The sequence below is a fragment of the Ammospiza nelsoni genome, chromosome 7 (assembly GCF_027579445.1).
Source record: "Ammospiza nelsoni isolate bAmmNel1 chromosome 7, bAmmNel1.pri, whole genome shotgun sequence".
NCBI classification, from domain to species: domain Eukaryota; kingdom Metazoa; phylum Chordata; class Aves; order Passeriformes; family Passerellidae; genus Ammospiza; species Ammospiza nelsoni.
In genome coordinates this window covers 34,650,270-34,676,806 of record NC_080639.1, presented here as the reverse complement: position 1 = coordinate 34,676,806, position 26,537 = coordinate 34,650,270, and the positions used below count along the sequence as shown (strand labels likewise).

Genomic DNA, 26,537 nt, shown 5'->3' with positions numbered 1-26,537 from the left:
ATATATAATATATAATATATAATATATAATATATATTATATATTATATATTATATATTATATATTATATATTATATATTATATATTATATATTATATATTATATATTATATATTATATATTATATATTATATATTATATATTATATATTATATATACTAGTTTTAAGAAGAACTGGGACTAGAGGGAAGTTATAGAAATCATGTATTATTTATTCTCAAGAATCAGATAGCACATCAAAATTAATCCAAGTTCAGGATGGGACAAAAATTCAGTGCAGGGCACAAAAAAAACAAGGTGAGGAAGAAAATGGTGTTCTTTTGGTAAAGCTATTTGCTGCCTCTAACACACAAATCTCTTCCTCCATCAGCCTCTGGGTATGATCTGCATGTTTTCTTTGAGAGCATTCCTTCAAAGACCCACACTGAGAGCCTTTACGTGGGAGAACGTGGAGTTTATGTAATCATGGTTTCATTTTTGCTGTTTAGACAACCTGCCTCCTGTGTTCCAGGCCCCCTCCAGCCAGCTGCTGACATTTATTGGTGAGAATTTTGTTTACCAGCTAATAGCGGTGGATCCAGAAGGGTCAGCTGTGCTATTCATCTTGGAGGCTGGGCCACGGGATGCCAGGCTCTCCCCTGCTGGCCTGCTCCTCTGGAAAGTGGATTCAGAAGAAATGCAGACCTTTGAATTCGCTGTGTCAGATGAGTGCAATGCACAGAGCAGGTACTCCATTGAGGTAAGGGAAAGAGCACTTTAAAAGCAAAACAAACCTGTTTGTCGTGTCAGTGCAATTGTGCAATTGTCATCAAAGCTAATAATTTGTTACTGCCTCGAAAAACAAGGCTTCAGCTATTTCCTCATAAGTGTATAATATCCAGCACAGCAATAATGATCAATTAATGGAATAAATATCTCTGAGAACATAGAAACTATATACACAGGGAACAAGAGAGAGTGCTATTGATTGCTGTTTGAAAGAACATTCTTGCAGAGCCTTTTAATGGTTCATTAATCTGCTTTAAAATTCACATTTTGCATCTGGATTGCACAAAAAAAAAGCATATAACATAAAAGACCAGGCTTTAGCTATAAAAGGGAGATTATAACTCATTCTCAATGATATTTTTAGAGATGTCTTGCTCTTATGTCTTTACTCCACACTCTTAAGTTTCTTGGCAGAGCTTGTGCATGGCTTCGTCTTTATTGTATGGGCTAACATTAATCCTCTGATCAGATAAGCTAATAAAGCAGGACACAGACTCTTGACATAAGAACAGTTTTGTGAAGAAAAGGTTTTTATTCCCAGAGATTCCTATTTTTACTCATTCAAACCACAAAATACCAATCTGCTAAGCCCACACAGCAGAAGGGAAACTGGAGCCTAGATATGGCTTTAATGGAAATATTTCAAGCTAGACCTGTGTTATCTGGGGGAGATAATGCAGAGCTTTGAATCTGTAGAAATGCAGTTCTTGTAAATACGTAAAATACAACCATGGATCTCCCTTTCCTGAAGGGAGACACCAGATAAGGAATGCCACAGTCATGTTGGTGCCTGGGAGTCATTTGTAATGTGAAGGAGGAAGGTGGGCAGGCAGGCAAAGAGAAAAGATTTTTCCTTTCTTCTTTGAAGAATAAGGAACAAATTCCGCCCTCAGATACGATGTGAAATCTGCTGTTACAGCAAACAAGATTGGGGTTTTTTCCTTATAAGAAGTCAGAATGTGCGCCTAAATGATGAAAAAGAAATCTCTTTGAAGTCGAGCTCTCAGTCAAATAAACAAGTACAGTGAGTATAAGACCATCCATCTAGACAAAGGAAATTGGTTAGAAATAAGTTTCCATAATAGTGGATAACATGTTTGCAGTGCAAATCTCTCCTTTCCTAAAGGGAACAATCCCCATCCCAGCTGTGGTTATCCAGAGAAACCTTACCAGAATCCCCTCTTGCCTTTTCCAGGTTGGAGTGAAGCCCTGCAGCTGCCTCAACGGTGGCACGTGTGTCACCAATATCAAATACCCTCCAGGCCTTGGTGAATACCTGTGCTTGTGCCCAAATGGGTTTGATGGAGAATTCTGCCAGGAGGACACCAGGGACTGCAAATCAAACCCCTGTGGCAGTGGGACCTGCGTGGGCAGCGTGGGGAGCTACTTTTGTCAATGCCCCCCTGGTTTGGGAGGTAACACCTCTCTGTTTGCATCTCTGCTTTAACCACAGGTGTACTGAGCTGCAGGATTCTTTGAGTGTAGCATGACCACAACATCTGCCAAATGGGCTGAAAACAAAATCCTGCTCCTCTGCTGCCATGGCTTAGCTGTAGACATAGGAAGATGATATTTCTCTATCTAATAATGAGGAAAAATGACCTAAAGCTCTGTTGTCCTGAAATGATCACTCAAGGAGGATGTGAACCTCCCAGATCTCTGTTGCTTCCTGCTCATTTCCCATGGGTTTGTCCATTCATGATCTCATGGATGCCAGGAGATCTCATGGATCAATGATCTCATGGAGCAAAGAGAAGGCTGAGTGAAAGAGAGAAAAGGCAAAGATCCGGGGCCTTTTTTGCACTTGACAGGATTTCACTTAATTAAGCTGAGGAAAAAACTAGAATTAAATTAGGAAGAAGAAGAAGATATGGAAAACATGGAAAAATAAATTGTCCTTTAGTCCTGCTTGAAGCTTTGTTAAATTTAAGCACAGTGAGAAAATCACAAGCCCAGTGAGTTGTCAGACATGATGATGAAACAAAATCTAACCCCTGAAACTCTTCAAGGCTGGTGCTCTGGTTTCAAAATTATATCCAGGCCAAAACTAGAACAGCTGGCCAAAATGTGATTTTATGAAATTAAGGGAAGAAAAATGGTCACTTAACCTCCTGCTCTGTTCACATTCTCAAGACCCATAAGGTTGGCTGCTGCCAGTGTTAGAGGCTTGAAAAATTTAAAGTAGAAGTAACATCAAAAGCACATAATTATTACTGCTTATTGTGCATATATACAGAAAAACACTCATTTTTAAACAAAAGCAGTGAACAGATTTTAGTCAGTGGGCAAAGTACCCTTCCTGCCTGTCAGCAGCTTTATTGCTTTGGTCATGTGGGACTGCAAGCTCAGATTTCATTTCTATAAAATTCCAGCAGAAATAAAAAACAAAAATGCTTCAGAAGTCCATAAAAACGGCCTAAAAGGTGTGTGACACCTAATCTGTGTTGACTCCAGGTAATGCTACCTAATGGCCAAAGTCTTTACACCACCAGAGACTCCACTGAGGCAAGAGCACAAGCCTAAGGAGGGAGAATAAAGCTCTAACATAGAAGTTTGATCAAAATATAAAAATCTCTAAGCCAACCAAACACATGCAGAATGTCCGTGATCCCCTGGAAAGAACATTTCTATGAGCACAGGAAAAATTGGGAATTTTTATGGTGTAATTTATGGAGCTATACAATGAGAAAAAGTTTTGATTGCCTGTAAGGAATTTGATTAAATGAATAAAAATAAATATAATTCCATGAGTTAATAACTTCAGTGGACCTGCTGACTGGAGAGACAAGGGCACACAGAACCTTGATGGCAGAGAAAAACCAGGTTTTCCTGCACCTTTAGATCTTGCAAGTTAAATAACAGTGCAAGGGTTTTGCTGTTCTTCCAAAATGCCAAAACACAAGCAACTAAAGCAAATAAAATTAGATATGATTGAGTGAAAAAGGAATACATCTCAAAGTTTTAATAGCAGGTGAAAAATTATAAACAAGTGGAGCTGCAAGCCAGCTGGGAAGCAGATGATTTTACTTCAGGGCAGGTTCGGTGACAACAATAAAAGCTCATTCTTGATGCTGTGTTTATGCCTCAATTCCCCAGAAAACCATCAATAATCTAATGAGAAGGCAGTGCTGTGCAGCTCAAGTGACAGCACCACTTCCCCATCAAACCTCTAGAAATGACAGCAAACAGGCAGTAGAAACAAGAAGGGAACTTGTGAGAGCTTCCCCAACAGCCCTGCAAGGGAAGCAGCAGCTCAGCTGCGTCAGTGTGAGGGTAAAATGTAAGAATGGCAACAAGGCAGGGAGAAAAGCCAGTAGGAAATCTGAGAGAAGGCTGATCCAGAGTTATTACTGAATTTCTGAGTGTTCAAAGCTCATTCATTTTTCATCTGCATTGTCAACAACATAACAAAGCTCCCTGTTGTTTATTCTTTTGGCCACAGAAAGCAAGAACATCACCCACCTGAGGACTCATGCTTGATAACTATCCCAATCACAAAATCATTATTTCTTTCCCCATATAGCAGTGATTAGTTCAAAGCTGGGGGTTGGATGGGCAGCAAGATGGAACCATAATTTCATTTTATATTTCAGGGAACTGAAGAAACTCCCAGGATTTGTTACTGGTTTCTAATAACCATAGAGACCCTAAATGGGATTTTTCTGTTCCCTTAGAGTCAGCTTAATGTGAACACAGTCAAAAAATCTTTCTTTGCATCTGTAGGTGGTCAGCTCCTATCGAGGCATGAAAGGACTTTATTTTCTCAAAGAACTTCCCATGCAGGGATGGAGAAATATAGCTGGCACACACACAGATGGTTCAGCCTTGCAACTTGATGAACTTCTATTCCTATTATTTTTATTTGTACTGTAGCAGTGCCAAGACAGTTGAGACTCCCCTGTGCTACAACACACAGGAGGTCCTGTAAACAGAATAATTGACACTTCTTGATGCAGCTTCATGTCCATTTCTGCTGCTTCTTCAGCATCATGCAGCCAAATTTCAGTCTTTGCAAACATTTCTCCTTGGATTCATCAGGTTTGTCATTATGCCCAAATTGGTCAGACACTGTTTAAAATCCCTGTGTGAAAAGCAGTGCTTGCATAGTTTCACCTTTACATCACAAAAATCAGCCAAGGGGCTTAATTTTATCTTGTTACTTGTGGTGTTCCTTTGATTTCTGTAATGCCCTTGTCTTTGGGATATGAAAGACAGCCCTTTGCAGTGAAAAAAGGGTATTTAAAGGTGAGAAGAGAAATATGAGAGGGACCAAGGGAGAAGTGACAGTTGTTACTGAAACTGGGGACTTTGATCCTCCTCTCATTGTTGGTGGTAGCAGGTTTAGTCTTTGTATGATACTCAGAAAAAGAAAGTAATTACTAATCTAATCAGAGGGCTACTCATTCAATATTTTCCATGTGATGTTTAATAATTTCCCAATGCATCACCAGAAATCAGCATCAAAGAAAAGCAGCCTGATGTCAGGAATGTGATAATTGAAATATAATGAAATATAAGCAGTCAGTCAAAATTTAACAAGGGAAGGAAAAAGGTAAGCCTACTCCTGCAACACTGTGTGATGTCCAGTTTCAATAAATGAAGCAAGCATGAAAACCATAATAAATGAACTTGAGATGGCACAGGGAAAGGGATGCAGCTTTCTTGCTGCTGCTCTTTTTTTCCTCAAGAAGAAGCAGGCATGGGAAGGTGATCTCACTGTCTTTTTAGGCATCTCAAACTATAAAGAGACTTCAATTTGAGTTTTTCTACACTGAGATACTATTTTAACATGAAAGGACTAGTGGAAGCTGTCTGCAATGCTGAAGCAATGAGAGATTATGTTGTAGGAGGTGAATAATAATCCTCTGTTTTTATCATCCTGCAATTCATTCCTCTGTGACAAATTTCTCTTTTGAAGGAAAAAAAGAAGATTCTTTTATCCTGAGACCTTTTGTCCCAATAAAGCTGGATATCTGATGTGGATCAAACATTTCTGTACCTGGTGCTGTGTGTTGAGGCACGTCCCTGGATTCTCCAATCTCCTTGTTTATTCCTGCAGGGAATAAAATAATAATAAATTAATAAAAGTGGACAGGGCTGGTTTGTGGCTGTCCCCAGGGCTGTACATCCTGTGACCAGCAGTAGCCAAGCAAGTTTGCCCAAATCCAGAAAGAGCAGCACCTGGATAAGCTTTAAACAACATTATATTTGATGATTCCGCTCCATTGCTGTTCAGATAGTGATTTTATCTTTTGGGTCACCCTCCCTTAATTTGATTCATTAAATCACTCCAAGTTGTGAATTTGAAAATCAGTTTCTTTAAGGGATTTTTAAAACCTTGTTTCTAAAATCAGCAATAGTCGAGAGATATTGTTTTGGATTCAGATCCTGTGGCAACCTGTCCTCTGAATACCAGCACTGTGGCTCAGTGATATTTTCAGAATGTTCCTTCAAATTTTGATTTTAAATTGAAAAATTTGAGTTTTTTTTAAAACTTCGATCATTTTGTAATGTTTACCTCCAACCAGACTCTATCAGGCCAGTTCACAGTTATGTGAGGTTCACACAGAAACAGAAAGTACAAGAGAGGTCAGTGCATAGCTCCTCATATCCTAAAGCCAAAATGGTGAAATTCATGGGGTTCTTCAGGACATGACAAAGATCTCACATTAACAAGACAACAGAAACAGCAGCAAAGACATGGCATGCAGGGGCAACATTAATTTCATTTATGTGCATTTTTATTTAACATGCACAGCTTTCCATGAGCAGTAGTCTCAAATTCAGCGCTTCTGGTGCCAATAATGACAGCAATAAACAGTGTGATAAAAGCAGGTTTAAGTGAGACAGTGGGGAATTTGCCTGGAACATGAGTGACATACCCTGTAATGAGTTTGCAGCTGAGAAGTGAGCCTTTGTCTGCTTCAACATTCGAGCTGAACTATGAACAGGGAGCCTTTCCTGATTATTAACTTCCCCTTTGCTTTGCCACAGGGCTCACTTGTCAGGAAGACAAGAATGAATGTGAAGAGGGACTTTGTTTTCCTGGAGTGTCTTGTATGAATACCTTTGGATCTTATGCATGTGGAATTTGCCCCACTGGGATGGAGGGAGATGGTAAAACTTGCAAATGTAAGTGTTTTACATTATTTATTTTAAGAGATTGGGGGAGAATGGGTTCAGTTCTACTACTATTATCCCTAATTGAGTATTTTGCCACTCATTTCAAGTACAGACCCTTAAATGTACAAATCAGACTATTGTCATGTTATATTAATGTGGGTATTTGCAAATGACTCTGCTATTTTTCATTCTGGTGGAGAAGGAGCACCACAGCCTACAAAAGAGCACTTTACAGATAGATAATTTACCAAGGACACTCTGCACCTTCCCCACTATGTCACTCCTAAATACAGATCCATGAGTGAGCATTTGGTGAGCACCTCCAGGGCTGATTTTGCTGTGGGTGACAGCTGCTAGGAGAGTAAGAGAAGGGTCAATGTGCCCAACTATTCCATCCTTTCACCTCTCTTTCCAAGGTGTGCTTTCATTAGAGGACACGGCCCAGGGAATGCTTGGCATGAAGTCATTCCTCAGATCCCAGCTAGGGAAGTAAAGGGCCATGAACAGTTTTAGATCTGCTCAATATTTGCTTTTAGAGCAACAGACTCTTCATTGGGGAGGCTACAAAGGTGACTTTGTACTCTGAGACCTTCCCAGTGCACTTGATGTGACTCACACACACTCTGGACAAAAGTCTTCTCCAAAAGAATTTTTCATTTTTTAACCAGAAGGAGATAAATTAACACTTGAAGACTTTTTTACTTGTTTCTTGGTATTTCCAAAGAAATCCAAGTGGAAGATGCAGATATTTCCTGTGCAGCCATGTACATTTCTTCATATTGACTACAGAAAGGAAAAAAATATCCATTGTAAACAGACTGACTGGTAGCTGCAGGACCCCGGCACCAGCAGCACTGCTTTTGCCAGATTTACCAAATATTCCTTCAATCACATTGCCGAACACCTGTATATAAAGTTTTATGTGATGTATCTTTTGGCCACATTGGTTGTTTCAAAGTGATCTTGCATCTGTTTCACAAATGCATGTTTTAACTTGACCCACAAAGGAAGGATATACCAAACAATGTGCTTTTGAAAAAGATAACATTTCTTATTTTGCATTTTTTAATTACAGGAAAAAAAACTGTTTCTGAAATGAAAGTTTATTAGAAGGAATAAACCTGAGGGCTTATTTGTTCACCTAGGATAGGATAGAAATCATTATTTTTAGCTCTGATTCAGAAACTTAACATTCCTGCTCTTACCTTCCTTGCTTAAGTGAGTATAAAGAGAAGGAGGATTGAAGTTGTTCTGTAGCTTCTAAAGTGAGAAACAGCTCATTGTATTGTTTAAAATATATATATAAAGAGTCAGAATATCAGGGCATAATAATTTCTCCTGTAACTGGTTGAAATTTTGCTGCATACCAGCAGCTGAACCCACCTGATCTGCCTTTATTTGCTTCCAAAGTAAATTCGTGCCAGGTTACCTGATTTGCTGTTGCTGTGGCTTTTTATCATCAATCACAGCTGAGCTCTAACACCTTGTTTTTGTCTCTGTGATGTTTTCCACAGCTGTGCTTGCTGCTGATGTTACAGAAGCTTTAAGCAGTGGCAAAGGTGAATTGAACAGGACTAAGGTTAAGCAGCCACTGCAATCCTTGGAGACAAAGGATTCTCCTGTAATTAAGAATTTTAACATAAGTGATAGGCAAGGTAGGTATACAAGGATATGAAATGTTTTTCATTTGGGAAAGATTATGGATTCAGAAATCATTAATTTTAGCACCTTAACAGTAAACACAAACTAGCTGTTTATAACACACAAAAATTTGAGTTAGAAAAAAACACTCCATACATCAGACTGTGGATTGCTGCTAAACAATTTGACATGGAAGGGAGGCATTACAACAACAACAGTCAGAGTGGTCAGGCTTAATTTGACATCACCACTTCTGAGGTAGGATAAAACCACCCCAAATTGTAGTGATCAATGATGAGCAAGATGATAAAAGTGGCAGCTTATGCCAGCTTGCCATGGCCAAGTGATGCTGGTGTTTTATTTCAGTATTTAATGGGCAGCCATTGAATTGTTATTGAGTTTTAATCATAAGATCGACTCAAGGAATGAACTTGCCTGTGGCAGTAGCTTTTCCCAGAGGTGCAGCACTCTCTGGCATGGGTGTGCACCTGCACCATGCTTGTGTTCTTGTGTTGGTCCTGCTCTAATGAGTGTTCAATTTTTAATTGATTTTCCAGTGAAAGCGAGCACCAAAAAATTGAGATTGGTCATATCTGTTGTACAGAGACAACAGATAAATAACTTATTTTATATGTAAAAATAACATATATGTGCATATATATAATATATGTATAGATATTATATATAATATATATTATATATGCATATATAACATATTCTATTATATATACCATATGTATATAATATACATGCATGTATATAACATATTATATATGCATATATTATATAAATTTCTTATATGAAAAAATAACATATTTTATATGTAAAATAAAAGGAATTTTTTTTCTTACTCTCTTTTTTAAAAATATCTGTACCAGGCCAGCCAACCCCTAAGCACAGCCTGCCTCCTGCAGGTATCCTATATCATGATACTGTAGGTAAAGTTCAAGAATAATGCAGAAAATACATGAGAATCAGGATGGAGACCTCACTGGAAGCAATTAAAAAGGATCTACAATCATCATTAAGATTGTATTCATCATCTGTTCTCTGCCTTGACACTATTAAATACTTCACAGGCAGTTCATATACACTTGCTATTCAGTGACATCATAAGTGGTAAAATATTATATACTACCAGAGTGTCAAATTTTGCACATAGTCCTAAGATAATTAAAGCAGTTTTCTGTAATACAAGGTTTGACACATTAAGGATGATTTCCAGATCAGAAACATATGTACTTCACAGTGTAATTTCAAAAGTACAGTATAGGTGCTGTAAGGTTTGATAATTACCTTCCAATTATAAAAGACCAAAAAGATGTCACATAATACCTTTTCTCACTCAGTTAAGCTTTCACTTATGCTGAAAATTACATTTTCTATATTTTACATGATAAACGCCAAACAACTTCCAGTAATAAACTTGAAAACACGTAATTAGAGGACTAATAAATCTTGCTTTAATGAGAAACAGCTGTTCTGTTCCACTGTGCCTATAGGACATTCCCATCTTTGGCTCAAGGTTTGCGAACATTTCGCATTAATTAGACTCAAAAAGAATAAAAGCAGTTACAAAGCTAAATTTTAGGTATGTGTTTCATCTGATAAATAGTGAATAAATGCTTGACCTGCCCTGTTTTGGCCGTGCAGGGGCTGTGGCACGGGTGCCACATTCCCATCTTTGGCTCAAGGTTTGCGAACACTTCACATTCATTAGACTTGAAAAGAATAAAAGCAGTTACAAAGATTTAGCTGGGCTGTACTTTAGGTATGTGTTTAATCTGATAAATAGTGAATAAATCACAGAATCACAGAATTTTCAAGACTGGAAGAGACCTATAAGATCATCTAGTCCAGCCGATGTTCTAACTGTTCAGCTAGATCATGGCAGCAAGTGTCACATCCAGTCTTTTTTTAAATTCTTCAAGGGATGATGCCTCTACCACCTCACTGGGTAAATGATTCCAGTTTCTGACCACTCTTTCTGTGAAGTATTTCCTTCTTACTTCTAACTACTTCTAAATGCTTGACCTGTCCTGTTTTGGCCGTGCAGGGGCTGTGGCATGGGTGCCACATTCCCATCTTTGGCTCAAGGTTTGTGAACACTACGCATTAATTAGACTTGAAAAGAAGAAAAGCAGTTACAAAGATTTAGGTGGGCTAAACTTTATTTTTGTGTTTCATCTGATAAATGGTGAATAAATGCCGTGTTTTGGCCGTGCAGGGGCTGTGGCAAGGGTGCCCAGCTGTGCCAGCAGGCCGTGCTTCCCGGGAGCGCCCTGCTTTGACCGCAAGCCGCCCGACCTCGGGTACCTCTGTGGCCGCTGCCCTGATGGGTTTGTTGGGAATGGCCGGAGCTGTACCAAAGTCCCCAGAGCAGGTACGTGCTGGTTTTTTGAATTTTACAAAGGTTTTGCATAGAAAGGTGCAGGGGGATAGAATATAAGAAAATAAAGGTAGTGTAGAAAGTAATCTTACCCCTAAGGAGTTGCAGCTGGGCCAATTAGCAAAGATTAGGAATAGGCCTGACTTTAACAGGCCACAGCTGTAAGCAATGAGAAGAAGAGTGCTACAAAAGAGGGGCGTGGGTGGTTGAGGAGGGAATTGGAGTCAGTTGGCTACTCTGTGAAGAAGAAATAGGCAGTGCTCTGAGGAGATGCCCACGAGAAACACCAAGAAGGTATGGAACTTTTGTGATAAGAAGACAGCAGTATGGAACCCCTGCAATAAAATAACAACAGAAAGGCTGTGAGGCAGTGTGAGCTAACATGGCATCACAACACTCTGGGATCAAGTGCTGGTGGCTGTGCTGTGTCACTCTCACCTGGGGAGCAGCTGGCAGGAATTATTTCAGCAATATCTGGCTCCATGAGTTGAAATCCAGTAGATATACTACCTCATTTGTTACTGGGGGAATTCTTCATGTCAAGACTTGTTCAGTGGTATGAATCACCACATCTGTGTTTCTGCCACAGCACTGGCACAGGAATGCAGGACTCGTTTCCTCCGCAGTAAGATCAGAACAGGACATGATAGATACATGCCAGTATAACTCAGCCCTCCTTCCTTCTTAATTCTTCTGTAAGGCATCTGTTCTGCAAGGTGACCTGTGAAGACAATAATAAACAAAGTGTCATGCAAGAACAACTGAAGGCAACAGATAATTAAATAATTTCTGTGGTATTGTTCATAGCCTGAGCAATAATCTTCCTTGGGGAGCTCAGAAAATCAGCTGCTCCCATTAATCTGTGAGGACTGAAGAGAAGGCCTCATTAACAGAGATCTTCTGCTGTGGTGAAAGAAAAGCTGTGTCCTGACCTCGGGCACAAAGTGACACTGACACAGCTGTCATCTGATCCTGCTCTCTCTCAATGATATTCCAATGATTCAATGTAAGGTTCTGGATGATTGTCCCCTTTTTACTGCCAGGGGTGCTCATGTTCATTCCTTAATAACAGTAGTTGCCAGGTTAGATTCCTTGACATCTTTTTCCTAAGTATTCAAGACAGAGTGGCTTGGAACCTGTCAAATTGTTCCCTGACCTCCTACACTTGACCAACCCCCCTTCACTTCCCATTCTGTATCCAAATCAATGGCTGTTACCTTGCTGTTATATTTTAACACATTCTATCAAAGTGGGAGCAATTTTACTGCTTAGGGTAGGTATCATCCAATCTCTTGGAACTATAAATTGATTTTAGCCAGTTCTCAGAATCTAAAGGTCACAAAAATAAACTCAACATTTTTCTCTCCCTAGCAATGAGTATGTACAAAGTATTACTTAGTCTGCCAGCATCCCTAAGCCAGCTATTGACTCTTCTATAACTTGGGGAAGCTGTAAAAGGGGTTGAGGAAGAAAAAAAATCATTGTGCATATAAATAACATTTCTGTTATTGCCCAAAGCTGAGCCTTGTCATTAATGGGATAATGGGAAACACATTGTGCACCCCAAAGGTCCTTTAAATGCTGTTGAGTAGAACAGACATTCTACAGCTGCAGGTATTGGTACAGTAAATCAGGCACACTTATACTGTGCTTATATAAATATTAACCAATAAATTTGTCTGTGTTCTGGAAAGGGGAATGCAGAAAGAAGCTGCCATTTGCTGTGATTCATACCTGCCATATACAACTCCAGGCAAAGATTAAGAAATATCCCAGGTATCAGGACCTGAAACAAGTACATGCTTCCTTCAAAAGTGACCTGTACATCAGAGGCAGGGGGATTGTTTTACATTTTTCTCTTGAATATGCAAACTGAGCCAGGACTTTATGCTGGAAATAATGCCAGCTTGAACACTTCAGGAAGAGAATGAAGAGGAATTTTTTTTTTTGTTCCAACAGAAGCTTATATTCACTCCTGTGAATTATATCACAATGCAAGCAATGAGAATCTTGTGCTTCAAGGTTAAATGAGAGTAGTCACTTGTTTTAATACTTAGAAATGGAAGCAATTGTTGCAGCTTTATGAGTGTCCTAAATTATGGCCAAAATGATGGGTTTAACTTTACTTCCCAAGTGCTTTGCCAGTAGAAGCAGAAGTATTGTGTAGCACTGATGATTAAAAGATATCAGACAAAAAAGAATTAACTCTCAATTAAATTTATGTACAGTTGTGGATTATGATTATTGTGAAATCCTCCCTGTTGTAATAATAGCTTCTATCCCTTGTAACTTATGCCATCAGTCTTCAAATGAAACAGAACAAATCCTCTCATCTTGCTACAGTGCTCGTGAAGGTACTGAGATTATGTGCCACTTCTTTCCAACTCAAGTAATTTTAATCTAAAAATACTCCTGTTAATCCCTATTTTGTACTTTTATTGGCTGCTTTTCACATGAAATTATAGTCAATTGCAGTGATTTAAGGATTAAAGGATAAGTATTTCTTCATACCAAAACCACAAAAATTACCCAGCTGCCTTTGTAGGCTGCTGAGGAGAAAAATATTCCAGAGGAAAATTGCTTCCTAAGTCAGTGTTTGATGAGCTGCACCCAAAAATTCCTTCAATTTTGATTTATAATCAACAAAGTACCATTTCCTCAGCATTGATACGTGATAGGTATTCATCTCTTGAAGTCCTTGACTTACTGCAAACTATGTAACTCTAAAAATAACTTTCTGAGCTATATTTATCTGCTCTAAAAATGCAGGGCCTCATTCTGTTCTCACGCATTTTACCTGGCTTATATCTGTAGTTTGTACCACTTTAAGATGGTACAAACTACGCTTTAAACCAACCAGACTTGGTTGCAATTTTTCTTGAAGTACATCAGAACAGTCTTATAGGAAAGCCAGTATGGAATTTCACATATAAAGGGAAGTGATATTTTTTTTGTTTGAACAGATTCTCCTATCAGAAACAAAAAGCTGTTCCTGTCCCTTTCAGACCCATAAAGCAGGTATCCTACATTTATTTTAAAATTTACTAGTAGGGTCAAAAGTCCCTTAAGTCTGCTGGCATTGCAATAAAGAGGAAAGCCTGAAGAATTTAAATCTGTCCAGGCTTCCCTGGGCACATTTCACTTTTGTATAAAATATCTGTTGCTTTTTTGCTAGAAGAGGCAGACCTAGTAAATCAAACCACCCAGTATCATTGGTCATGTTGTTGGCACAAAGAAAATGAATATATCCTAATGGGGATGCTGGTGATGTTCCTGCACGCTGCAATATCCGTTCTCGTCAGGAGCTGTGGGTATTTCTGCAGACTGCTTTCATCACTCACAGTCACACAGATACCCATCTGTTTGCACTTTTTTCAGCAGGTTAGAGAGGTTGGTGTCATCACAGAGGATTTATTTTTTAACTATTAGTAAATCAGCAATTTTACTGGACAAAGCAGTGCCACATCCATCACCCGTAAAAGATTGTTTGTTCAGAGCCAGCTCTTCCTGCCTCTCCTGGTTTAGGCAGCTGAAGATCAAGGGAGGGGGTGATTTTATGATCTCTGTAATCGAGTTCTGCTTTCCCATTCAGAACAGCACTGCAAGATCTCCTGTCATAGCAGTTAATTTGCAGTATTGTAGACATTTGGCACTTGCTGTACTTTTGCATGTGCAGCTATTTGTTATGTTTACGTGCTCTGTGCTTCACACTCCTCCAGTGTCTGCACTGTGCATCTGAATTCACTTTGATTTTACATCAGAGAGACCTCTGTCACCCTCTCATTTGCACCACTGTCAGATCAACATCAAGGTGTGGATTTAAAAGGGGAATAAAACATTTTGAAGTACCAGAAGGTGTGTGTCTTTAAACACACACTGCTCAGTCAAACACCAGAGGAACATGTTCACCTTAAGTTTTGCATTCTTACATTTTAACTTGGAAATCACTTCTGTCATTATTAGCACTCATCATTAATCACTACCCATGAAAAATAAATATCTCCAAGTAAGAGCTTTGGTCGCTATCTCAAGGTTTCATGTCTGGAGATAACTGCAGGAGTAAGGACTTCTTACTGCCTGGAACCAATCAAATGATTTTGTTTCAAGAGATGACTGAGGAATGTAATAGATTCCTTTCATCTTTTATCTAACAGAATTGATGAATTTGCATTAAAAAGATCAAGGCCCAGCTTCCAGCCTCACTTACCCCAGTGTAAATCATAAGTGACTCCACTGAGCAAGTAGCATTACCCTAATGGACTGAGCTGAGCACAGCTCCTGGAAGACACAAAAAGCCCCTGTTAAGGCAGGCACATCACACACAGGACTTTTAAATCTGAGATCTGTGTGTACCAATAGGTGTAGATAAAAGGCAAGCACTGCTCAGCATTCAGAGGGTGCTTTGCAAAGAGGAATTAACCCATCCTGATGTGGTTTATGTAATGAGTTACATGGCCCACGTGAAGGCAGGGATGGAGATGCTGCAGCCATCAGCTGTCAGGTTGTCTCAGATCGTTGCATACACAAAACAGAAACACTAAAAACACAGCAAAAGAGACTCTGACCTGCCTCTGTGTGGTGAGAGCTCTCAGCTCTGCCTCTGGGCTCCAAAACTGGGCAGCATTGAATGTCTGGGCAGCATTAAATGGCTTCCAGCTCCTAGTTCTGACTCAGGCCACGGAAATTGTCCACAATCCATCCCTGGAACGCATGGTGGGAGCTGCTGATCCCTTTCAGAAACACTGAAAGTGTTTCTAGCTGGGGTGTATTTCAGGACAAAATGTGCATTTTTTTTTTTCAGATGGAGCAGTTATGATGTAAAGATGTCTCCTTCAAGGGGTATGTGATGGAATGGCCACTGAAGTGGGGTTAGAAATGCCACACAAAGACATTCCATATAAATTTGGTCTTGTGAAAGAGTCGGTTTTGCAAATGGCATGTCAGTAATCTTCACATGAGGCCTGGACCAGCCTGGCAGTTTGGACATAAGTTCTGACCCTTTCCTGCCCTCTGAGTCTGTAATTGCCACTGGAAATCCACTCCTGTACTTGTCAAGACAGAAAGGGATTCAGAGACAGTCTTTCTGATGTCTTTCTCCTCCTTAAGGATACCTCATAAAATATTAAGTATTTTCAGAAAAATATCAAGAGACCTTTACAGTATATGCCATGACCCAAACATAACAACCAAAGTAGACACAGTGGGAAGAATATGTTTAGATAATTTAAAAGATAAATGGTCTCCAGCTTCACTGATCCATACACTCTGTCAATCCAGGACTTGTTAAGTGCTTCCAATACAGATGATATATTTAGGAAATGATGTAGCTCAGCAATAGAAGACCAATGAAGCCCAAGCCATAAAACCACTAGGGAAGAGGACTCAGCTATATGCCATGAATAATATTTACATTCAATCAGAATATCAAGTACAGATTACATTTCTCTCCTACCAAGAATGTGCCACCTTTTGCTTAAGCAATCACTGGGCCATCATGACTTTTAAGTGATAATAACAACTCAGGCTCCAACAAATAATCTGCACAGGATACAGGCTCAGTAGTTTTTTTTTTTACATTGACAGAGCAGAGCAAGATTATCTTCTCTTAGAATATCCAGGCTCATTTAATCATCCAGCCATAATAGCACACAGCTTTTAAAGGGAGCCAGCCCTGTTTGCACAAATTTGACAAGATTGCTGTTTTGTTAAAGGCACTTAAAGGCCCCTTTAGACCTGGAAGTAACTCAGACTGGACCAATATCCTGACCCCATTAAAGCAACACAAGAGTCTTTCCACTAAGGGATAAAGCAAAGAAGGATTTGAAGATAAAGGACTCTGAAATAACACAAAACACAACACAGTACAGGGTTTAAATAAAAATAGGTGTGAAATATACAGACTTATCACGGTCAGGACTCATTTAAGATCAGTTCCTGAGCATCTTGCTGGTTTTGAACAGGTATATAAAGGTATAGTAGGACTTCACAGGACTTTCTTGCAGAACCAGGGGATGTTCACTGCCAAATCACGTGAATTTTGCCCCAAATGTTACACATCACATGAATGGGGTTGGTTCATTCCTGAAGGGACACATCAACAGCCTATAGCCAACACAAGGCAACTGATCCTCTGGGATGGAGGGGAAAATCACTGCCCATGCTGATAATATGTTAGATTTAGAATTTCAGAGAATCAGAATAACAATGTTGGAAGGAACCTCAAAAGATATCCAGTCCAACCTTTGTTTTCTCAAAGAGAACCAGCTAAGTTCTTCTGTGCCACACCATCTGAAATCTTATTCTAATTCCTTGCCTTTTGATTTCTAAATTGGAAAGAAAGTCTAGGTACTTGTCAACCTAATCAGTTGAAATTGTGAAGAATTCCATAAAAGCATGAATTCACTGAGAGTATTTATGCATGCTTACATGATTTTTAAATAGATTCATTACTGGTTCCCAGTAAGGCATAGTTCACTTTGCGCCTTGGCTTTCATATGTAAAATAGCTCAATTTTTATATGTTTACAGCTCAAAACAACATAATTATTGTTTTAGACCATTTATTTCTTGAATTGAATAAAAGAACTATTTCAGTAATTTATTCTTTGCTATTTCTTTGCTGAAATACTTTGAAGTAGTTCAGCTATTTTTTTCTTTGAAGAAATATTAGGGCTTTTCTTTTGAAGAAATGAACTTTCTTTATAATCTATTATTACTCTTCTAAAGGATTCTACATAGATATTTCAGAGTATTAGACAGGGATGCTTCAGAAATGATCTGCCTTAATTTAGCCTATTTTGTATATATCTATCAACCTGTTCATGCCATGAGAGAGCCTGAAGACCCACGAGGCACCATCAGATAAGAACACAGTTTCTATTAATTTTTCCATCTATCTCACTTCTGAGAAGTAAAACATACTGTCAATTCTTGAATAGAAAATATAATTTGGTTCCATGAACTCAATCTTAGCACCACCTTTGTAGCTGCTGAAATAATGCAGCTTCAGGCTCCCATAATTGGAGGAGGCAGAGCACAAAAGAGGAGGGGTAAAAGTTCACACCTGAGAGATGGACAGGGAACGGTGAAAGGAAAGGTGATAAATCAGCTACAGGGGGATTAAGTGGGAGATCCAGGGTGTGTTTTGAAACACAACCACACTTCTCCTTCCCTTCCTGTTTTCTTGGCTGGGAATTGAGAGGAAAGCACAGGAAGAGCCCTTGTGAGAGCAGCAGCAGCAGCAGAGAAGGGGTTGGACCCAAGGGATTCAAAGGGCAGGGAAGGAGATCTGGCAACAAAGCAGAGAGGGGAGCACGGCTCCTGTGCCAGGGTGAGAGCCCTTCAAACATCCTGAGCTTTTTCCAACTCACACAAGGGAAGTTTTCAATTAAACCTTGAAATAAACTGGAAGGTAGACGAGGTGTTTGAGAAAACATTGCTTGTAACAACATAGCAGGTTTATAAACCTCCATAGGCAATCCAAAAAATAAAAAGATACTGATAAAGAAAATTGTTGGTAGAGAAGGGGAAAAAATCCTTGTGTGGGGAGTATGTTCATATCTTTGCAATCAGTAATTCTTACACCATTTTAAAAATCCTGTCTCTTGTGACCCGGATGGTAAAATTTGTATTGAAAACATACAGAAAAAAAATCCACATAAGAGGAGGAAATGTAATGCACTAGGATAAATTTCATATTTAAAGCTGTTCTATCAGTTTCAGACTGGAGTATGAGACTAGGACTCCAACTCATGGCCTAATAGTATTCTTATCTATCCAGGAGGCGAAAAAAGGAGCTGATCACATAAATCTATGAGAAATCTGGCTTAAATGACTATAAACTAAGGCACTATTAGTGCCCCAACTCTTTGTTCTTCTTAGTTTTTTCTGTCATGTAATCTTCATAATTACTCTTTAATTAATCTCCACAATCTCTTAAACGTCATGAAAGGTTTTTTGTTTCTTAACATCTAAATCACAGTGTTTTCTTTTGAAAGAGTTTTACAAATAGAAAAAATATTCCCAATTAAAAAAGAGCTATACCTTAGCAAAATCTTTCTAATAATTGCATTTGTTTTTTGCATTTGTTCAGTATGAAAGGGATAATCTTTACGTATTCCTTGACACATTTTAGATCAAACTGAAAACTTTGTCAAGCAGTCAATATTATCATTTATATCTTCATGAACTGGTTCTTTCCTGGCCAGCCATCTCAGAATCCCCATTTTCTTTAAAGACAGCAGTTAATGAATTGAGATGTCAATTATATTGCTCTGAAAACCTTGAAGCAAATGAACTGCACAGTGATGCAAAAATTATAAATGACCTTTAATGTGACATAAGCAAACTCACTACCTCACACTCAGGTAATATTTTCTTGGATACTCACATAGATTTTCAACACCCCAGAACTGGAAAAGGATCCTAGAACTAGAAGAAGTCTAGACTCTCCTTGATAGCAGAATTAAGACTCCCTTCCATTTGTGGGAATCATTTACTCTGAACACAGAAAGTCTCATAAACAAGGTTTAGTGGGTGAGCTGACTGAAGATCCCAGGTTTTCTCCTCCCCACAAGTGTTGTGTTAAAACAGAATGAGTCTGTATTTCATTGGCACAAGACAAATTTGCCTTGCAAATTCTGAATGGTGTTAGGGAATTTTGTATGTGCAGCTGCAGCCACGCTGGCAAACAGAGAGCAGAGGAGTTGTTATAATCAGAGTGATGCAGAGTTCACAAACCATTCCCTGCTGCTCGTGATTTTGGTAGGTGAAGGGGAAGAAAATTGCTCACCAGACAGCAACATCAGCGACACAATCTCATTTTCTACCAGGCTGAAAGAGCTCAGGGATAGTGAACTAGATGTTCACCTTTTAATTTCATCATTAAAGCATCAAGTGAGTAAATTTGCCCATCACAGAAGAGGTGGTTTGAGAGCACAAAGACTGAATACTCCTGTAGAGATGGAGAGACAGTTGTGTGACTGCTCTGCTCTGTGCTGAGCTGTGTGGATGCGAGGCACACCACATTTGACTTTCCAATTTTTTACATTAAAAAATATGTAAAGGATCATTAGGTCAAAAATTAGGCTCCTATCTAAATTTACACTAATATCCCAATCACAATGAGCCTTTGAAATGCTTTTTTTGCGACCAAAAAAAAATCCTGGAAGTAACTCTGTGTAAAACTTGGGAGGTCGAAGCTGTATTTCACTAAGCTGGTGAGGAATTTATTCTGGGATTGTTGGAGAAGGGATATGGGGACTGGGAATTCCAGCCAGCATCTAATGTGGGGAGCTTCTGGATGCTTAAGAGGAAGGAAAGGAGAATCAAAACTATGTTATATATATTTATTTATGTTATATTTAGGAGCAGGAAGACATTAGGGTATGACTGGATGGCGAAACAAGAGATGTAGGAATTAAACACACTCTAAGTACAAAAGAAAGTAATGCCAGAACATAATAATATAAAATAGGAAACTAAGAGTTGATGAAAAAACTGAATTTCCCTGGAGCATCCTATTGCCAGCTGCTCTTGTTTCCCTTTTCTCACTCAGTAAATACAGAAGCAAATATTAACATGGAAACATACAGAGGGAAATGGGAATATCCTTAGCACTCTAGTAACAAGACTTCTTAGACCAGTGTAATTTTTCTGCTCTCTCTTGACATTTTAAATAAGATTTATGTGCTGGTAGATGTCTCAAATTTTAAATGATGACCCACACAGTGTAATATGTCAAAAGAGCATTTCTCTGCCAACATTCTTCTGAATGAGAAATGGGCTGGACAGCAGGTACTACTAAATGTTAATAGCTCTAAAACTACACAAATTGTAAATTTATTGAATTGTGTTAATAATGAATCCTTAAAATGCTCACAGAATTCTGAAGGAGCTGTAACTCAAGCAGAATTAAAGGTGCCCATAATCCTTTGAAGTCACAGGCAGAGGTGGCCACATCCAGAGGAGTTTAAGGAGAAGGAGCCAGTCTCCACCTGAAGATCAGATTGGTTTGGGGTATTTTATTAAATTAAAAGGGAGAGAACCACTTGAGATTACATGGTGATGCTCAAATCATTACATAAATATAAAATTACACTCATATTTAAAACCCAAAAGGGAAGTTTCTAACTCTAACAGCTACAAAGAGAAGCATGGCAATGGAAAGGTGATAAATACTTATATCTGCAGACAGCTTAGACAATTGTTTGAAGTGTCAGCTGCCAGTTTTGGTCAGGATGGGGCTCCAAGGCACATGGCTTGGGAAGAGCAGTGTGAAGGTTTGTAAGTCTAAAAACCAGCAGAGATGTGGGGGAACAGCACCAAGGAATATGGAAACCAGCCTGGTGCACCCTGCTCTAGGCAGGCTGAGAAATGTGAATGTGTGCTGCTTCAGTGGCAGCAGAAATAGGTGGGGTCAGAAGGGGACATGACTTCTCTTAATTCCAGTCTGGATCTGGTCTTTTTTTGAAACACTGTAAATGTGGGGAAAACAAAACAAAACAAAACAAAACAAAACAAAAACAAAAAAAAAAAAAAAAAAAAAAAAAAAAAACCAAAAAGAACCCTCCAAAGCTCCAACCAAACAAACCATAAACTCAGAATAGAAAAAATATATTGGATTTCTTTTCTGTTTCAGAATGCTGATGTCTCACCCTGGGTTTAAGAGCCTTCTCTGTGAATGGCTGTTTTCACCAGTCTCAGTGGTTATTTTTATTCCCTTGGGAATGATGTGGATCCTACAGATTTGCTGTGCCTTAGCAACACCATGATGGCACTGGAGAACCAGGGGCTGGCTGAGACAGCTCTGATTTGTGAAATCCCAGTGGGAAACCCTGGGAGAACCAGAGGCTGGAGGGTCACAGGCTGGGGGACCCCTGCACCACATGGATGGAAAGTGTCTTGCTGTCCAGCTGGATGAGGGAGGTTAAACGTGTGTCTCAGAAATTTGCTCTCTGTCACCCTTGCTCCAATGCTCCCCAGAGGGGGGACAGCAGAGGGATCTGTCTTTTTGGGACCTGATCCATACAGGAATGGTCTCTGCTCACAGAGCATCAATAAGAGCAGAGGTCCTGCCATGCCCAGCTGGAGCAGAGCAGCAGCATCTCTGTCCCTTATCTACTTCTGTAAAAAATAAACTCACTTATTCCACTGCTGCCCAATTGCCCATTAGCTTGGGCAGAAATACTGACATGGAGTGAAAATGTGAGTTTGTTCCACCATACAACCTTGAGCACTTCACCTTGTGGGATTTTTGTGGTGATTTCACCCAGTCCAATATGCAATCACAGGCTGGCATAGCAGGGAAAACCAGATTCACACACTCACAGTTTGCATTGATAATGGGCTACACATTGGAAGATATTGATCAACAGCAAGGAAAATAAATCGAAGTAATGCAGAATTTGAGAAAGCTGCTGACTACAGACAACTGAGTCTGCATTCTTTTGGTTTGCTTTCTTTGTTTAAGCTTATTTAGATTCTTGGAGGGCTGCAGAAAGAAATTTTCAGGTATTTCAGGGAAAAATCTATCATGTTCTTACCTGAACTAAATTGCACACTGTCAATGCAAGCAAAAATCTGAAGCAATGAAAGCTGAGAGGGCACTCAGGTCAACACCCTTGAATGACACCAATATCCTATGAAGTTTAGTCACCTCTAAAGAGTGGCTGAGGGACCTTTATCAGTATATATCATAATGAATGACCAACAAAAGTGTGTCACTACTCTTCAGTGGTAGCATTTGAGATGTAAAAATTACCTTATCACAGAAATACTCCAAAAATATGCTCCCCCATACAGGGAAAGAGGAAGTTTATTTGAAGGATGGGGATCTCACCTCTATTATCTGCTAAAGAAATAAAAGATTTCTCTTTCTCAGGTAGTCAGTCTGATCCCCTTACTAGTTACTCAAATTTAATTGGGAGGAAAACCCATTTAATTATGACACAGTGGAAGGAGCTCAAAGCTATAATCAGGGCTCATTTTGGAAATTTGTCAGAGAGGTCATTCAGCCCTTCCCTGTCATTCCTGTTGATTTCTTGTCCCTGAATTAAATTTTCTAAGGGCTATAATGATCATCTATTACCGATAATTTTCTGTGGAGATACTTCTTTCATCTTTCTCTCATTCATTCATTTTCAAAAATCCTTTGACTTCTCCTATCTTCACATGCTCTTTTTGCTGATGTCCTCCTGCTTCATCATCTTTGTTCTCCCACTGTGTGTCCCCTCATCATTCACCAGCCTTACTTGGGATACTGAAATCCATGTATTTGCCTTCTGCTCCACTAAATACACATATTTACCTGCTGATGGCCACAGCTCGATCCAGCACCATTGTAAATCTCCAAAACATTGTGCTTCAGGGCAATAGAAACTCATCAGCTGACAGCAGAATGACACTATTTATCAGCCAAATAAACACTGCTTTGTCTGCCAGGATTTGTTTTGGTCCAGTCAATGCCCTAACTTTCATCTGACCCTTGCCAAGCATTCCTTGCTAAATATGGTTAAGATCTCCATCAATGGGAGATTTTAGAAAGTGATTAATATTTATATTTAAAGAAAGAGGTGCATCCTGCATGGGGTTAACCCCAGAACCAAGCGAGGGTTGTTGTTCAGGATCCAATATATTCCATATCCTACAGAGTGAGCGTGCCAGAACCGGTTAAAAATAGCCTCTTCCATTCATTAGCGTCAGCAGATGGCCATTAATCTTCCTGAAAGTATTGATTCAAGCTCATCGTCTCCACTTTCAAGGCCCTTCACAGAGTCCCCTCTGCCCATCTATCATCCCTCCTTACACAGCTGAAAAGGTGGCTGGCTCTGGGACAAGTGGGGGACAGTAACAAACCTCGCACGCCGCCCCCGACGTCTGCAGGGAGCTGTGCACAGCACCAGCAAAGCTCTTCCATTTGTCTCCTTTAAAAGCTCCCCTAAAACTTCCCTTTGCCATCAGAAGGGCTGCAGAAGCGTTCCAGAGTCACCCACTGGTGTGATGGCACTGGAGCCTCTCCAGGGCACGCTCTTGGCGAGGGCCATGTTGACAATGTGTGTTTCTCCACATCCAGAATCCATCTGTGCCAAGCTGTGGTGTTCTGTCTCCTTGACTCTAAGAGCTGGAATGCAGACTCTGAGTTATGCCCTCAGAGCATTTCCCAGCACAGGCAGGTAATAAGAAGCAAATCCTGGCTCAGGAGGTCAAGAACTGGAAGATTCACCACAAAGAAGGTGCACAGTACCAAAACCTCACAGACTAGTGCAAGCCAAAATTAGTAAAGCAGCACTGCAAGATTTTGCTTAGCTGCAATTTAACCCCTGCCTATCAGCCCAGTGCTGCTACTCAAATAATGCCTGACCTTCCCTGAGACTTGCTACCAAAAATATATTTCATCGGGTTCATGAATGCCACCCTTCGAGTGTCATCATTGCAGTTCCCTGTGCATCAGTGCTGGTGTCACCTATAGCAGACAGCTCCACATAATTGCTAAATCAGTGGGCATAAACCTTCCTGTAATATCTGATAATTAACTCTTTTATTTCTAGAATTGATGTTCTGTTGTTTGTTCAAAACTCAAAAGTTCACTGTGGTCCCTTTCAACTCTAGACCAGCAAATTTAGCTAATATATATCTTCCTTCTGCCCTAGTTTCAAGATCATTCCAAACCCACATGGACTCTCCTGGAAGAAATAATGATGTTGGAGACTCTCACCAAGATGTATCTAAGACACCAAGAAATACATTTTCTCTTCTTTCCCAACCCCAAATCCCAAGACAAGATATTACATTCCTTTTGGAAAGAAACCCTTCAGCCATTCACACTCCATCCCTTACAATGGAAGGGGAGACTTCCCAAGCTCAGACATCACCAGAAAAACAGCCTGATATGGAGTTCACAGCACCTGAGAAACAACCTTTCCTTGAGAAAAGAAGTGATCTCACACCCCTTCTGCATGAGGAGCCAGAGCCCATAGCCCCAGCTGTCGGTGTGACCTCCCACCCCCCTGTCCATTTTCAGCAGCACAAAGAAACGACAGCACGGACTGTTCCTCCTCATCCCAACACCAATCCAGGCTCATTCCCTGCAGGCTCACAGACCCATTCCAGGCATGGTTATCCTCCCAAGAAACGGCCCAGTGGAGTCTCAGTCCTGAGGAACAAAGCACCCCAGGGTTTCCCAACAGAGCAGCCCAGAGCATCTCCCATGGCCGCGCATCGCCCTGTGCCTCCCCAATGGCTGGGCCCCTCCCTGGCTGCTCCATCCCGGGGTGCAGGCTCTGCTCCTGGAGCAAGGCTCCCAGCACACCCCTCAGCAGCCAGGAGGGGCTTCAGCAGAGCAAGGGGGGCTGTGGGGCTGCCCAAAAGCAGCAGTGGGGCAGTGTGTGCTGAGCTGCCCTGTTTCACGGGTGTGCAGTGCCAGCCAGCTGAGGATGGAGAGCTTCAGTGTGGTCCTTGTCCCCCTGGATACAGTGGTGATGGAATTACATGTGAAGGTAAGGGAGAAAAGTCTCTTTTAAATGCTCTAATAACTCCAGGTCTAATAATTCTCCAAAGTAAAAATTAATTTTTATTATAAATTTGGAGATTTTTGGGGCCATTCTGTTTGCAAAACCAATTATATCTCAAAATAATAAATAAAAACTATACCTTTGAAACAGCTCTTTCTGCTTACAAAAATGATCTGTTTATTTGATACCATCTAATCTATTAAAACCAGGGACAGATTGTGATCTTGCTTAATGCCAGATTCATTCTACTAAAGTCATGGCATTCAAAACCATATAAAGTTTCTGTGAGAAAGAGAAAAATTGATTCTACTTCTCCATACAACACATTCCAGGAAAAACTAATTTTTCTAATATCTTAAAAATTACCTGTAAATATCTATCTAATATCTCAAATGTGAAACTGAACTTGTCATCTGAAATGTATAGCACCAGAAGGGTTTTCACAGTATATTGAGTTATTTATTAGACACCTGAGAATCCCTCCATAAACCCATAGGATTATGTACTTTGTTGAAGCAATGAATTCCCTGGCTTTGCTATCATTAATCACACCTTTTGCTGGCATCCCTCTGATAAGTTGATATCTTAACTGGCCTTCCACCACACAAAGCAAAAGTATTTGTAACATTCATTCCCCTCTTTCTTTTCTGGTGTCTCATTCCTCATGCACAGAGCAGGGGCATCTCAGCCATGATGTACTAAGGGAAGGACCTTGCTGTAAACCAGGTTTTGTGGGGGAGTGAAGCCCCCAGCACTGCTGCAACTACAACAGAGCACTATTGGAGATATAGTACAAAATGTACAAAAAAAGGTTTTTGTAATGTTGAGCACTTCATTTTTTTGCCTATTTGCACATTTCTGAAACGCCCCTCCTAAAGCATTTAGAGTTACTTGGCACAAAGGAGTTTGTCTTTAACTTCTGGTTTATACCTAGAGATGGAAAAGCACCAAACAGGTTCTGATACTGGGAATCTCAAAGCAAGTCAGGCCACAGGAAGGCCTCTCCTCAAAAACCCATCCCATGTCCATATGAATATTTACAGTCTGGACATAAGGCTGCTGCGTGTTTAGCAGACACATCAGATTACTACTTAAAACATAAATCTACC

At 39.9% G+C, this 26,537-nt stretch overlaps 1 protein-coding gene across 1 annotated transcript in view; it reads left to right on the top strand.

Annotated features, from left to right (window-relative positions):
* LOC132075810 (von Willebrand factor D and EGF domain-containing protein-like) overlaps nt 1-26,537 on the top strand; it is a 172,621-nt gene that overhangs the window by 111,198 nt on the left and 34,886 nt on the right. Inside the window, exons 16-21 of the mRNA XM_059476517.1 lie at nt 487-737; nt 1,962-2,181; nt 6,761-6,898; nt 8,404-8,544; nt 10,758-10,913; nt 24,568-25,413. Coding sequence (XP_059332500.1) covers nt 487-737; nt 1,962-2,181; nt 6,761-6,898; nt 8,404-8,544; nt 10,758-10,913; nt 24,568-25,413 — 1,752 coding nt within the window. The remainder of the gene's footprint in view (nt 1-486; nt 738-1,961; nt 2,182-6,760; nt 6,899-8,403; nt 8,545-10,757; nt 10,914-24,567; nt 25,414-26,537) is intronic.